This window comes from Anopheles gambiae, chromosome 3 (assembly GCF_943734735.2).
Source record: "Anopheles gambiae chromosome 3, idAnoGambNW_F1_1, whole genome shotgun sequence".
Taxonomy (NCBI): domain Eukaryota; kingdom Metazoa; phylum Arthropoda; class Insecta; order Diptera; family Culicidae; genus Anopheles; species Anopheles gambiae.
This window is the reverse complement of record NC_064602.1, coordinates 53893577-53909575: the sequence shown is the minus strand read 5'-3', so window position 1 is coordinate 53909575 and position 15999 is coordinate 53893577. Positions and strand designations below refer to the sequence as shown.

The following is a 15999-nucleotide window of genomic DNA, read 5'->3' as shown; positions in this document are numbered from 1 at the left end:
GTCTTGAGGAAGTGCTCGCAGTGCAACAACCTAGATCGTACGAGCATCGACCTCGTCAACGTTCCAGAATAAGAGAGCCATGGGGCAGACGTTCCCCCTCTCAACCACGCAACAAATCACCGCGCAGATGGATATGCTGGTTTCATTTGCTTTTTGGCAACAAAGCCGAAAGATGTGAGAAAGATCATCCAAATGATCATAACACTCGATGCATTTTTTTCGACGAGCTGATGCCAACACAACCAAAAAAATAGTTCGATTTTTACTCCCAGCAAGAGACACTCACGTAAAACCATCTCAAACATTCATTTCCTCACCACATAGCGCAACACGAACTCAAACATTCATTTTATCATCCCATAGCGCACCACGAAGCCACTCACCATACACTGAACCACATATACCACCAAACGCAACACGTTCGGAAACACTCAGATTTGCCGAGAACACCATCACTCACGGTGAGACACCACTCGCACCTGGTAACGCACACACCGTAGATCGACCTCAACCGCACTCACCATCGTTAGCACCTGCGAGAAGTGAAAGCAACACTAACACTAACTCTGAACAAATATGCCGAATACACATTACCGATAACATTTCACATCACCGTTTTTTAATTGACATCGGCGCCGAGATATCGGTTATTCCACTAAATACGAAAGAGAGACTTAACCCTTCGCCTTCACGAAAACTTTCAGCCGCAAACGGCACACAAATAGCTACATATGGGCAAAAAACGTTAAGTCTTGATTTGGGACTCGAGAGAAAATTCTCATGGACATTTGTTGTCGCCGACGTCAGTACGCCTATAAAAGGTGCGGATTTTCTCGAGTTTTACGATCTATTAGCCGATGCTAAGAGAAAGAGATTAATAGACAACTCGACAAAACTCCAGAGTCAAAGTACAAAAAGTCAAAATAAGAATACTATTTCAACAATTTGCATAAACAAACAATTTGCCAGCATAGTTGAACGATACAAAGACATCACAAAGCTGAACACTAAACATAAAACTGCTAAAACGGTGGAACACCAAATACTCACTACTGACCCACCTATTTTCTGCCAACCACGCAGATTGCCTTTAGAAAAACTACAAGCAGCTAAAACCGAATTCCAATACATGGTAGAACAAGGCATTTGCAAACCGTCTAAAAGCAGCTGGGCCAGTCCACTGCACATGGTTAAAAAATCTAACGGTAACTGGAGACCGTGCGGCGACTACAGAGTAGTGATGGGTAAAATTGGCAAAAATCCGGAGTCGACTCCGATCCGATTCCAATAATAAGGGAATCGACTCCGGAAGGTAGGTCCGCGCTTCAATATTCGGAATCGTTCGGAATCGTCCGGAGTCGCCCGGAGTCGCCCGGAGTCGCCCGGAGTCGCCCGGAGTCGGAGTCATCCGGAGTCATCCGGAGTCATCCGGAGTCGTTCGGAGTCGTTCGGAGTCGTCCGGAGTCATTCGGAGTCGTCCGGAGTCACCCGGAGTCGGAGTCGTCCGGAGTCATTCGGAGTCGTTCGGAGTCGTCGGAGTCGTCCGGAGTCGCCCGGAGTCGGAGTCGTTCGGAGTCGTTCGGAGTCGTTCGGAGTCGTCCGGAGTCGTTCGGAGTCGTTCGGAGTCGTCCGGAGTCGGAGTCGTTCGGAGTCGTCGGAGTCGTCCGGAGTCGCCCGGAGTCGGAGTCGTTCGGAGTCGTTCGGAGTCGTACGGAGTCGTACGGAGTCGTTCGGAGTCGTCGACTCCGGACGACTCCGAACGACTCCGTCTCCGGGCGGATTTAGTGGTTCCATTTTGCCGGAGTCGGAATCGGACTAACAATAGTCGGAGTCGGATCGGAGTCGTGGGTGCGCTCCATACAGCACATCACTACTACAGAGGCTTAAACACGGTGACCGAACTAGTGTTGGCCGTTCCGGTCCGAACCTAGTAAAAAAGTTACGTTCTTTATGTAGGCCGTTCCGTTCCGATCCTTTATACAAAATCGTTCCGTTCCGTTCATTCCGTTCTTTCCGTTCTTTCCGTTCGTTCCGTTCCGTTCCGTTCCGTTCATTCCGTTCTTTCCGTTCATTCCGTTCCGTTCATTCCGTTCATTCCGTTCCGTTCATTCCGTTCATTCCGTTCCGTTCCGTTCATTTCGTTCTTTCCGTTCATTCCGTTCTTTCCGTTCATTCCGTTCCGTTCAATTCGTTCTTTCTGTTCACTCCGTTCCGTTCCGGTCTTTGCCGCTTCAATATTGTTAGCAAGGTGCTATCGTTCGTGCGTTCCGTTCTTTGAAAAAACCGGCTTTGTCCGGCTGTTGCTTGCTGCATGCAAGATAACTGTTCACTCCTTCTCGCATACAGTATGTGTTGCCTGTGCACTCTCCCATGCTCACAGGAATATTCATCGCACTTCGTCGCGTATCGTATATAAAAATCGTGATAAGCGAAACCAAAAAGGGTGTTGCATTTGGTATTATGGTGCAATTTGTAACATCTATTGTACTTTTTGTTATAACTAGTTAAAATGGCCCGGTTACAGGGCTACGCAACGTTTATTGGGCGGTATATAAGAACTTTACATCATTCAATCATTTCGTTTTTGGATCCTTTGAAAACAAATTTTGTTCTTTGCTTATATTATTTTCTTCTATTTAATATACTACAAATTAAATTATGGGTGGTGTACCTGTTGGAACAAATAATTTTTTTTTATCCAAATTCACACTGTTTGCGTTAAATTTGCTTTACCTTTTGGATCATATGTTCCAGGTAATATCAAGTGGTATCTTGGCATATGCCTTATCGAAACTCGGGAATATCATATGCCGTACGGAAATACGGAGCAGAAATTTTGCGAACTCTTTCGGCTCTTCAGCATCTTGAACAGTCTGGGCTGTCTGTATACGCATGTTTTCCCGCACACGCAATACCCTAAATTTTCCCAACAGCATGTTGAGTCGGATGCACTGCTGCAGGACCTGGTCATTAATATCACGCGGGATGATTGGCAGTATCCTTCGGAAATCACCAAATAGTAGAAGCACCTTATTACCGAACGTTTGGCGATTACCCATAACATCCTGCAGGACGCGATCCAAGGCGCGAGCTTCTAGAGCATAGCGGCTGCTCATGTATGTCTTGTTCCATACGATCCGTGATGCCTGTTTCATCAATTCAGCCTGTGCTAACTGTACACGGATGTTATAGGAACTGTTCCAGCGTCCAGCAAGTTCGCGTGTACGCAAAAATAGTTTCGAGCAGAAACGGGTTCACAGTGCCACCAGGACCATCAAGGAAAAATATTTGTCCAGTATGTGTCTCCTCTCGGATTGATTGTTTTGTCAACCCGTAGCTGTCCACTGCTGCGGTAATTACATCTTACACCGTTTGTAGTTCGTTGATCAATCGGTTCACGTTTACTACAATAATATGTTGTCCAGCACATCGAAAGCATAAGAGTGCTTCACGTTCACCAGGGAAAATATTTCTGCAGCGGATATGGCGCATTGTAGCAGGTCGGGCTGTATCTGCTCAAAGTTGGCTAAATGCGGCATACTCGGAAACATCGTCAGCGCCTTCCGCGGCGTCTTTTCGCACAGGTACTGATTAATAAATCGTAGCGCTTTGAGGTTCTCGGCAGCTTGCTGCAGCCAATTCTATTTGGAGTCTTCGACGGTGTACTGATCCTGATTTGTCGGTGAGCAAAGTGGTTCACGTCCACGTCCTACAATAACCAAGGATTCTGGGACATTCCCTTCGACAATTTTTTTTTCGCGTCGTGTATTTGCGTCCTTACACAACTTCATATACGTATGTTTGTTTATGGTTTGTCGTCTTTCGTCCAACGCCTACATCGATGAATTGCTATGTTGGTGCAAAGTGTGCAAGAAAACCAACACGGTACAAACATCATCCAAGCTATCCGCACCTAACATCAACTCACTAACCAACATCGTCTCACTATAGAGTGAAAAAGTAACGCTCTATAGTGAGAGATTGAAAATGAGTACCTTTTTGTAAAATTTGTTATAGGATTTAGCTAGTCTAAACTAGACAAATAACTATTATAAAACTTTAATCTGTACTCATATGGCAGAACGGGTTGGAAAAGATATATTATAATATGCGAGTATGAACAACGCAAAATAAAATGTATTTATTTTTTATACCACGATGTCCACATGATCTTGGAACTCGGCATGATTCCAATATTTGGCCATTCGAATTGATTGAAGCATACTGTTCCATTCGACAACCGTTTGAGTGCCGTGATCTTGTAAACGATTTGTGTGAAAAAACTATTTGTTTTAAATAGTAAGTGAAATTCAAATAATTAGTCAATCTCGTGATACAATTGTCAACTCGTAGCACTCAATAACATCGGCCCCCATACGCTGGGATGATTATCCTGCTATGGGCATTTAATAAGTTACTGATAGCCAAACCTATTAGTGGTACAGGAAGGCTTTGACCGAAAATGGTCGTCGCATATAAAAAGTTAAAAAAATGGTAGATAATAAATGCATGCTTTATATTAGCACAGCTGGTACTGCTTACTGGGAATAGGTTGAACCCATTTAGATTTGGTGTCCGATATGATACCCCCCCCCCCTCCCCCCCCCCCCGGAAGAAAGTTTGGCTTCTAAGCTCTGGGTCGGTTCTTTTGCACCCCAGGTTCACGTTCCGTTCTTTTTGAAAAATGAACTAGTTCCGTTCCGTTCCTTTTTTTTAACGAAATTCCCAACACTAGACCGAACCATACCGATATCCTATACCACACATACAAGACGTAAGCAATATACTACACGGCAATAACGTCTTTTCATGTATAGATCTGCAGTGCGCATACCACCAGATTCCTGTAGCAAAGCAAGACATCCCAAAAACAGCCATAACCACTCCGTTTCGCTTGTATGAGTTTAACTTTATGACGTTCGGGTTGAGAAACGCTGGACAAACCCTACAACGCTACCTACACGCAATATTTTGCGATCTCCCGTACGTTTTCCCGTATATAGATGATTTATGCAGCGCCTCGAGTAGCATAGAAAATCACAAAATGCACCTCGAAACAGTTTTTAAACGCCTAAGAGAAAATGGTTTAGCAATTAATGCTGATAAATGCCAAATAGGAAAATCTTCCGTAACTTTCTTCGGTCATTTAATAACTCCAGAGGGAATCAAACCGAACCCATCAAAAGTACAAGCCATTATCGATTTCCCAAGACCGAAGGTTACAAAACAACTAAAAAAATTCCTTGGCACGATAAATTTTTACCGGCGTTTTATCACGCACGCGGCTGCAAATCAGCTCGTTTTACAAAAAATGATACCAGGAAATGTGCGAAATGACAATACTCCACTTAACTGGAACAAAGAGACAATTGATGCATTTGAAAACTCTAAAGAAGAATTGGCGAGTGCAACATTACTCGCTCATCCATCACCATATGCTAAACTCAGCTTGTACGTCGACGCTTCGAATGTTGCCATAGGAGGCGCACTCCATCAGGTGGAAAAAAGGCATAACACCCTTAGCATTCTTTTCAAAAAAACTATGCACCAGCATGCTAAAAGCAAGTACGTATGATAGGGAACTGTATGCCATATATGAATCAGTTAAATACTTTCGTGATTTTCTTGAAGGACGAACATTTTGCATTTACACCGACCACAAGCCCTTAGTGACGGCGTTTCACCAACGTCCAGAGCGAGCTAACCCCACTCAACAGCGACGACTGGCTTTCATTAGCGAATATTCAACAGATATTCGCCACATCCCTGGTCACGAAAACAACGTTGCAGACATGCTAAGTCGCATCGAAGCCGTCTCTTCCGATTCCATCGATTACGAAAAAATGGCAGAGCTACAGAGAATGTTTAACGACATACAAAAATTCATAAGAAACCCACCACAATCGAGCTCAATTGTTCTGAAGGAATTGGAACTACCATAAAAAAAAGTACACTATATTGCGACGTTTCCACACAAGAAATTCGACCACTAGTTCCCGAAGCACTCCGAGCACACGTAATTAAAAAAATACATGGTATTTCTCATCCCGGCATTCGAGCTACCACGCATCTCGTTTCACAACGCTACGTTTGGCCAGCCCTGAGAAAGGACTGTAAACAATTCGTAAAAAACTGCATAGAATGCCAAAGAAGCAAGGTAACTAGACACAATTTCAACGAAGCAGAACACATCGAAGTAGCACGTGCACATGGATCTCATCGGCCCTTTACCTCCGTCCGAAGGAAATGCTTATTGTTTAACCCTTATCAATAAGTTTACGCGTTGGCCGGAGGCGATTCCCTTACCAAACATGACGGCTGATACCGTCGCACGCGCATTCGTCACACACTGGATTGCTAGGTTTGGTGTACCTAGCAAAATCACCACCGACCGCGGTCGACAGTTTGAAAGCGATCTGTTCAAAAAGCTTTCCGAAACACTCGGTATTGATCACCTCAAATCTTCTCCTTACCATCCTCAGGCAAACGGGCACATCGAACGAGTTCACCGCCAACTTAAAGCAGCTCTAATGTGCCACGATCGATCCAGGTGGACTGAGACACTACCACTTGTTTTGTTAGGAATGCGATCGACGTTAAAGATATAGGAGCAACCGTTGCCGAATTAACTTATGGTACTTGTTTACGCCTACCAGGAGAGTTTTTCGACCACAACAAAACGATAGCGAATGCAACGTGTGAATTTGTAAACAATTTGAGAGTAGTGATGAGGAAGCTAAAGCCAACACAAACATCCAATCGTAACACAAACAAAGGAGTTTACGTACATTCGAGTTGAGATAGTTGTACTCATGTATTTGTGCGAGTAGATAAGATCAGGCCATCACTAACACCTCCGTATGACGGTCCTTACAAAGTATTAGACAGGAACAAAAAAACATACACACTCGAAGTGAAAGGAAAAAAAGCCTCGATTGATCGGCTTAAGCCTGCATATGTAGATAGCGCGAACCAAGACAGCGAAGTAGAGAAAAACACACAGCAACACTCAGAGACTAAACGCATACCAGTTCACCAATCGCGCTACGGTAGGAATATTTACCAGCCAAGGAAATTTTAAAAGAAGGGGGGATGTGATGTGGTGAATATATAAAGGTACAAACGCTCAACTTGAGGACATAAACCGGGCTCTGAGGCGACCACACAATCTCCCCCACGATTATACGAATAAACGCTCTCTCCTATTTCACCAACCTAAGAGAACGGACGTGAGTAAAACCGCTACAAACTCATCATCCGAAACCCTACTTGGAAAACCCCCAAACATATAATAGACTCTTTCGACGGGATATATAATTGTTCGCAAGTGGGCGTTGACTTGTTGATTTGTTTTGTTTGCACACTGTGCCGCAGGGTTCAATGTTTCATTCTTAAACATTCTAAAAGTAGCTAATAATCATTCCCCAAGCTGTTTAATACATGAATTAGTTAAAATAAACATATTCCACCATATTATATATTCCACCTGAACAAATCTACAACTCGCTGAACATAACTACATAATCCTCGAAAACCCTGTATGCTAGACTTACCATCCATGGGGCCTCCCACGCGTACCTTTTAATCTGCCATTGAGGAGGGGGTGTATGCAGATTTAAATTAAGGTGGCCAGATGACATGGAAGCGTCAGCCATTAAGGTCAGGATAATGAATTGGCGAGGGCGAGAGGCTGTGAGCGAATTCGGACACTCCTTATAGCACGTAACAATTGTACCGCATTGTTTCTATATAATTTGCACGAGCGTAAAATACGGACGTTCGCGGATCCAACGTTCGCAGTGGCTGGAATTTATGCGCGCACATGGTACATCGTACAGGACAAGGGTCAGCGAAGGCCGTAAGTCCAAAAAGTCGGTCGGTACTGTCTAAGGCCACTTCTGGTTTAGATTCTTCACTAGATGGTCCGTAAATAAGCCAAATTTACTATTTTATTCATTCCGCAAAACAACACATCTAGACGTAAACAAAAGTGTGATTGACCGATAGGCAAAACCAATGGCTACTCGAATCGGAAACAGTTATCCACCAGTGGAGAAAATTATCCTCCTGTGGAAAATAAATTCCACCGATTGATTCGAGTATATTAACAGACCAGACAAAATTTATCAACTTTCGTTGGGGATCAAGCCCATTGCTTCTTTCTAAAGCACCTAGAGGCACCAAGCTTTTGTGTGGCCAACGCACATGCATTTCATGCACCGCATTGGTAACGGTATATAAATTTCTACTTTTTCCCTGAAATACCTAATAACAATTGCCCTAGCGCTATTAATGTTTTCAAACGTTAGGATTGCAGTGCGTGCTGCCATTAATTTTTTTCCTCGTTAAGATATGTACAGGTCAAACTTTTTAATTTTTTAATCCGCCTAAAATCTCCTCCAATCTTTAACTAAAAGCCGATACGCCTAACTATGCCCTTGCACGAGTTTAAAGTTTTGTGTTCCAGCACTTTTATTTTGAGCACTGAGTTAGATCGACTTGCTGGAAGCAAAAATGCAAGCTGGCATTCCGCACCGACCATGAACAGTCAACAGCGGAACGCTACATCGACCACGAGCAGACGACTTCGTAATACGACACGTGGATCGAGGGAACGGACCGCTGCAACTACAACCAGCGGTCTAGCAGAAGGATGAGGTTAATAGGTTTAGACAGTTTAAGTTTAGCATTAGTCAGGAACACTCCTGTTTTGATATAAATAGAACATCTTTTTATGACGAACTGATCGAGATAAATATTAATAACTGTATTCCCCCAACTGAGGTTTAGCGAATTTAATTTCTAGGCCTCATTTGTTTCTTAGCGTGATCAGAATTGTCCAATCTCTTGGCAGAGTGGTTTGTAATAGATTCTTTCCAATGGCGTTTTGAATTGTCTTTGCAAATAGGAACGGGTTGTATGAAGATCTCTTCAGGTTCGTAGGTTTCTGTTAAAACGATTATTTTATCTTTGTTATTTCTTCAGTTTTTTTTCTTTTTATAGGATTCTTCTCCAAATATTCCATAATATACTACTATCAATGTTCCTATTCCCTCCGAGGGCATTGCCCCTTCTTCTTCTTCTTTGTTGTCGGAGGTTGTTACACGGTTCGGTATGGGAATCCAGCTTCCTTGGTCTTCACCATACTACTTCGCATATGGAATGTGATCTTCCAACCTCAATTAGTTTAGGAGCAACTTAGGCAATATATTCTTATTTTTGGTTTATCTTGCTTTGTCTCTTTGTAGTTGTTAACCTGTTTGTGCTCGCTTTTTATTTTATTTTCTATCACAGATTGTTGTTTTGTGCCCTCCTTGGCTAGCTTGTCGGCTTTTTCATTCCCAATTATTCCTACATGACTAGGATTTTACTTTGAGTTAATACTAGATTGAATAGAATTCTGTTGATGATTTGATCTACGTACAATTCCTCTTTAGCAGTCTCTAATGTAATACATGTCGCTTTGCTGTCTGTGAAAATTGTGCAGTCCATTAGGTTTTTCTTTACTGCTGTTTGTACTGTTTGTACTGTTGTTGTACTGTTGTATACCACAAAGAAGGTGGCATCGCCCCTTTCCTTCCAGAATGAGATTGCAAGCAAGTTCTCCTTATTATTTTTTTCACAGTTCACATCTTCTTTGACAGTTGTATAAATGCGAAGGTATGTATACATATCAGTCATTTGACGTTTAAAGCCTACACATGACGTTACAGATTCTGTTTGTCTTCAGAAGCAAAAGTTTAGCGAAAAAGAACAGACGATTTAAACTGATCGACGATAATATTTATACGCGAGCAACATTTCAACAGATTATACTGCTCAAGTAAAGATTATTACCAGGCGTAGCAACAGTTGATCACGCACAAATCCACAATTTCAAGCGTTTTGAGATCTAGTCGAAAATATATGGAAAACCATTTTGAACAAATATCACTTGGATTGGGAGACCTTTCGTGCTAAAACCAGGACAAATTGACAAATGGAAAGAGTCACCAACAATTTTCGTGACAAATATTTTGCGTCGCCTAGGAGCACTGTTAATTAACTATAAAACGTTCAATTAAAACGCGTACTAATTCAAAAGCTTTGAACTATTGAATTTTTAGAACTTAAGCAAACGTTCTAAAGCGAATGCTGATGCCTCATGAGCAATTTAACTAAAAATCGGTAGGCATTCAACGTGTTAAGCGTGGTTTTCATCAATGTCTATGTAATATATACAGAGTGTTCAATAAGTTCGAATACACTTACAAAATGTGTTTTAAAAATATATAAACAAGATAGACTTTTTCAAGTCAACTCCTATAGAAGCTATGTTTATGGAGAACGTTCATGACATATTAGTTGTTTGTTTTTAATTACGAGCTTAAGACGCGTCTCGAAAGAATCGCACGCGGAACGCACTTGGTCCATCGGCATCTCGTCCCAGATCTTGAAATAACCTTCTGAAATTGCTCAATAGTGTGCACTCTATGTTCGCTCTGCTTGGCCAACATGTATGACCATACATAAAAGTCCAGTGGGTTGAGATCGGTAGACATGGGAAATTAAAAAGTCTTATCAAGAAAATCAGTCATATTGCCTCGACACCACGCTTGGACGACATTCGCCGTGTGGGCCGGTGCACCGTCCTGTTGATGGATGTAGCGGAATTTGGGGCAAGTGTGCCACCTTAAGTATTTCATGTTATAACTGTTGTGCGAGTTGCGTATTGCGTTTGCTGCTTGGGCAAACTGACATATGTCACAGGGATTGGGTTTGTCGCTTGGGTTTGCATTTTTTTGTGACAGTAGAATTCGGAGTGCGACACGCACACATTGAAGTGATAATAAATGAACTTTATACGGACGTCACACGAGGCGTAAACTCAAAAAGTTTACGCTTGATTTGTATGGGAGAGCGTAAACTTCCTGTCAAAAGATTTCAGGGTTGTATGGCTGAAATCCAGTTTACGCCAAAGTTTACGCTTCGTGTGACGTCCGTATTAGTCTTGCATGCGACATCAACGAAGAAAGATCTCTTGTCCGTGAGGGCTCCCGATTTATGGTGAAAGAAAACTACTACCCCACCCCCTCAAGTTACAGTCCACCGCTAGAGACACAACAATAACTCACGTTGTTTTTTGGGCTATGGGGCAAGAGTGCCACTCGTATGGGGCAAGACGGCCACCTGGTTAAAAACGTATTTCTTAGATAATTGGAAATTGTTACGTTTGTGACACTAGAATATGTGTTCCTACATGTCTTGAGTCACGAATGATCCCTTTTTCATCACAAACGGTATCCGAATATGTTTTTTCACTGGTCTGGTTTTCCGGAGCGGAATCCGCTCATAATAGGGGACCACACTACTGCACGCTACAACAATGTTTACATTTTTGACAGCTCGCGCATATGAAATATGGTGGCACACTTGCCCCAAACAGCGGTGGCTCTCATGCCCCAAAAGATGTAACTTTTTTGAAATTAGATTTTTCAGTGACAAAAAGAAAGTTTTTTCAACTATCCCACAAAAAATTTCACGTTTTCTCAGCTTTACGATGGTGTAAATATTTTCTCGGTTGATTGTTCCCATGATTTTTGAGAACTTATTTGGTTTGATTAATAAACTAAAATATTCTGCTCAATTTTGAAACTCAATAAAAATCAGTTCAACACAATGGGGAAAATCGATTTATCTATATAAAATTCGGCACAGTATACTAATCGTACAGTATCGGCACAGCACTAATCATAGGAACTCAACCCACTGTGTACACAATTGATCATTTTACTAAAGTATCTATTCAAAAAATGCTTGGTGGCAGTCTTGCCCCTATGGCACACTTGCCCCAAATACCGCTAAATATCCTTCCAATACAGGGGCCCTTTCCGTTTGAAATTCGTAGGCTGAAATTTCAGCCTGTCAGCTGTTTGCATTATATAGCAGTTTTCGAGCTGCTATCTAATTGAGTATAATATACAGGTGGGCTTATCCCAAGGTGTATGAATTTAGAAGGCTGATTTTTATCGCTTCTGCTTCTGAATGAAGATTGTAAGAGTGTTTTGAGTATTCGTCAAGCCTCCAGAAAGCTTGTTTGAGCAAAAGTTTACACCCGTCCACCACCTGATCTCCTTAATGCACCTTGGGATAAATGATAAAGGCTAAAATTTTCTAGACTGAAAATCGCAGGCTAGTTTTTTGTGTGGTTTTGTATGGAGTGTTTACATGATTTCAGCCTCCAACTGTCAAACTCCATACAAAAAACTGACTAGAATTGTGAAGGCCCCCACAGTTCGTGAAGTGCTGGGACCATAATTTTCTTTAGAACGTCGGTTTTGTAGTACACGCAGCATTGATTTTCACGTTTTTTTCTATGAATACCAGTAGGAGCTTCCCACGTTTGGATACATCCCCCAAAACCATCACTGACGCGGCGTTTTGGAATCGATCATATTGGACATTGTGTAGCTGTTGCAAGATTAAGAGTTTTTCATAAGTGAAAATGAACTCACCAGCGTGCCGCAAAAGTAACAGTTTCAGACAAGACGAATTGCACTTTGACAGTACAAATTCTAACACTGCATTCAATATAACTCATTCCGCGATGAAACGAATGAAACTTTAGCTCATATTGTCAAAATTTTCCCATGTTCCAAATGTTCTGCATAATCCCCCTCTGCATCATATGGACTTTGATTTTGCTATTGAGCTGATTTAAAGCGGTGTGCGCATTTCGCTTTTGGAGCACATTAATTTTAAAACTAGGAAATATACTGTACATAAATTACAGATTATCAAACTTTTTTTAATAAACACAGTGAAATCTCCTCTCCCTATGGTGAAACTTCAAGTTACCGTCAGCTTAGAGAGATACTCATGATATGGAAAACTAATGGAGGTGTCGCTATGAAGTAACCAAGAATCCAAAGAATATAGCTTTGAGCAACATTTTTCTCTTTTGTCATCCAAAAATTGAACTTAAAGATTCAAGTTTGAATATCCCAATTGAATATACAACTTAGAGAATATTCGCCTCAGAGAGGCGATCTAGAAGAGACAAAAATTTATGGAATATGGCGGGACCGTCAAAATGGTCAACTTAAAAAACATTTAATCTTGAAGAGACTACCGGGGCTCGTTCGAAGCTGGTACTCGAACGACGAAATCCGTTCGACGCTCTAGAGAGAATGAGAATCATGAGATACAACTGTCAAGCATTATATCTACGATTCAAGGATGGTTAAGTTTTGAATTTTGATTTTTTTTGGCGTTGGTCTTGGATTTCATTCGTTACATCATTATTGGATGATTTGTTATCAATTATAAGGCAGCATTACTCACTTTCTTGAAATTTGAATTTAACGTAATTCAAATTTAGGAGGGACGACAGATTGATTTTATTTTAAAGAGTTATAAACGTATATATATATATATATATATATATATATATATATATATATATATATATATATATATATATATATATATATATATATATATATATATATATATATATATATATATATATATATACATATAAATTATATTATATGTATATATTAAATTATATAAAGCAAAACGTTACATTGAAAACAACATTTGTTCCAAATCCGCTGTGAAAACCTCGCGGATTTCTCCCCATACATACGGGAACGTTCGACCCCGGCAAGTAGAACTCATTCTTTCACGCGCTTCTTACGGGCTCTCAATGGTACGTTATTTTAAAACTGAGCGCCAAGTGAGCGCCTTCTGACAACCGTGGCGAACGCATCTCGTCGTTCGCAGCCCATAATATGTTGCTCGGAAACATATCGCTGAGGTGGTCTATGAATGTTGCTGGCAACATTTCACTTTGACATTGTTTAGCGTCAAAATTTAACCAATTAACAACTCAGAGTTTATTTTTTATCATTCACTTGTTGAATAAAGTGTTGAAAAAATAAAATATACACCAAAAAATGTATTATAAATGTAAAAATTCCAAATTTAGCGGATGTCAACAAAACACACACTGCTGCTGTGTCATTTCATACACCCGATTACCATGACCAAGGTAAATACAAAATGTTGCCAGACAAAAATCAAATTGGTTCGAATTTGGCATGCAACAAAGTTGCGCTAGCTGTCAAAATCCATACATTTTGCCAGCAACAATGTTGCGCGCAACAAGATTAGACCAGTGCCTTACCGTATTAATACACGATGCGCAATCTCAGATTGCGCATATATTCGTTTTATCAAAACATATGTCATTTCGCGTAGCCAACCCTGAGCTATAAACGTCATTTCCATACAATTTCAGATTGCGCCAAGATTGCGCATAAATTGTCAAGATTTTATGTCCGAGATATATAAATATTTTTTGACAGATAAATATATCAAACCGATCCGTTTGACAGATAAATATATGCGCAATCTGAGATTGCGCATCGTCTATTGCTACGGTTAGAGAAGCAGCACTGTATTAAAACACAATTTTAACGATACGATAAAAGCAATGTGATTGATAACAATGAAATGAAAAAATAATAATTTCGTAATTTTTAAATGCGAATAACAACAATTTCTACACAAAAACTATTATTTACTACATTTTTATCACCTGTTTCGCATCATCGAACGATCCAAGTACGGAGCTATCAATTGTGTTGTTGTTTTCGTTATTTGGAGATTTGTAACGAGTGTTTTTATAACCAGGATAGCTACCGCCGGATTCATTGCCTAAAGTTGTAGAACCGCCAGATCTCTTATCATCAAAGGTGAAGCTTCTAGTGTCTTCGGTATTTTTTTTCATTTTCATTGATTTATTTTTAGCAACAACCCCCTTTTTAGGCATAACAACGATGTTTTACAGTGCACAGTTTCTCAGGTTTAAAGCAATTCGGCAGTCGTCTAGAACGTAAAATACATTAAAAATATTAAAAATAAGCATGAATGATTGTTACTTTCAGGTTATTACTATTAGTAAAACTTAGCAAAAGCAAAACGCTTTTAAAAACATTTCTGTTATTTAAACGATATTCAAATGATAATCTATAATTTACAGTAAAAGCTACACATAGCGGTAAATCACAAATAACAAATCACTTCATTTTGCTAATAATGCAACAACCTCCACAACCCATGCAGAATTTGAAAATTGTGCAATTGACATCAAGGATGTTATAAGAGACCAAGTGGTGGAATAGCCATTCTGACAGCTAACCATTGAAGAACTCATATGTCATTTTTCCTAACTTTTAATCGGCAATTAAAGTAACTACGTTTATTTTTTCATTTAATTACATTTTAAAGATCATAGAAAAGAAAAAAGCAATACGGCCTTTCCGGTCCGTTCCTCCTGAATTAAAAAAAATCTTACCCCTATTTATCGTATATTTCGTTACATATGTCACAAAAACATAAAATTAATCAACACGAAATTTGAAAATGTATGGCTTTTGACATAGCGACTCTCATTGGTCTCTGGTCCCACCTGGTCTCTTATAACATCCTTGATTGAAATCGACGATTGTGTTTTTTTAATTCGACAGTGCAGCTTATACCATCTGACTTGTGAACAAGTGGTTATTGAGACAATTATTGATTAATCCTAGCGTCAATAAACGTCTACCCAGGTGATGATGATAATGATGCCCACCACATCAAGGATAATGTATTTAGAAGGTTGATTTTTATCACTTTTGCTGGGCGACATTGTGGGAGACACCTGTCACTCACTGCATATAAATTGCATTACCCCGCACCAGCCCTCCCTGATTTTTATACCGGAGCCAATGTGGATTTAAAAATATCAGGTGATGGACTCTAGTGCATTTTGACAATTCGTCACTTGACGTAATTGTCAAAATGGATTCAAACTTTGTTTACATTTATTAAATTTGTTCATATAATTTATCTACCCCATTTTTTCGATTGAATATTTTTTAAAAATCTATTTTGGACTTTGCAAGTTCTTATTTTACATTGAAACATGGATTAAAGTGTGTTATTTTGTGTTATATCGTGAATTTATTC

At 40.3% G+C, this 15999-nt stretch overlaps 1 protein-coding gene across 1 annotated transcript in view; it reads right to left on the bottom strand.

Annotated features, from left to right (window-relative positions):
• The window catches only part of LOC1278597 (vacuole membrane protein 1), a 49870-nt gene that overhangs the window by 16986 nt on the left and 16885 nt on the right, over positions 1 to 15999 (bottom strand). Inside the window, exon 2 of the mRNA XM_061655617.1 lies at positions 14585 to 14874. Coding sequence (XP_061511601.1) covers positions 14585 to 14818 — 234 coding nt within the window. The 5' untranslated portion in view covers positions 14819 to 14874. The remainder of the gene's footprint in view (positions 1 to 14584; positions 14875 to 15999) is intronic.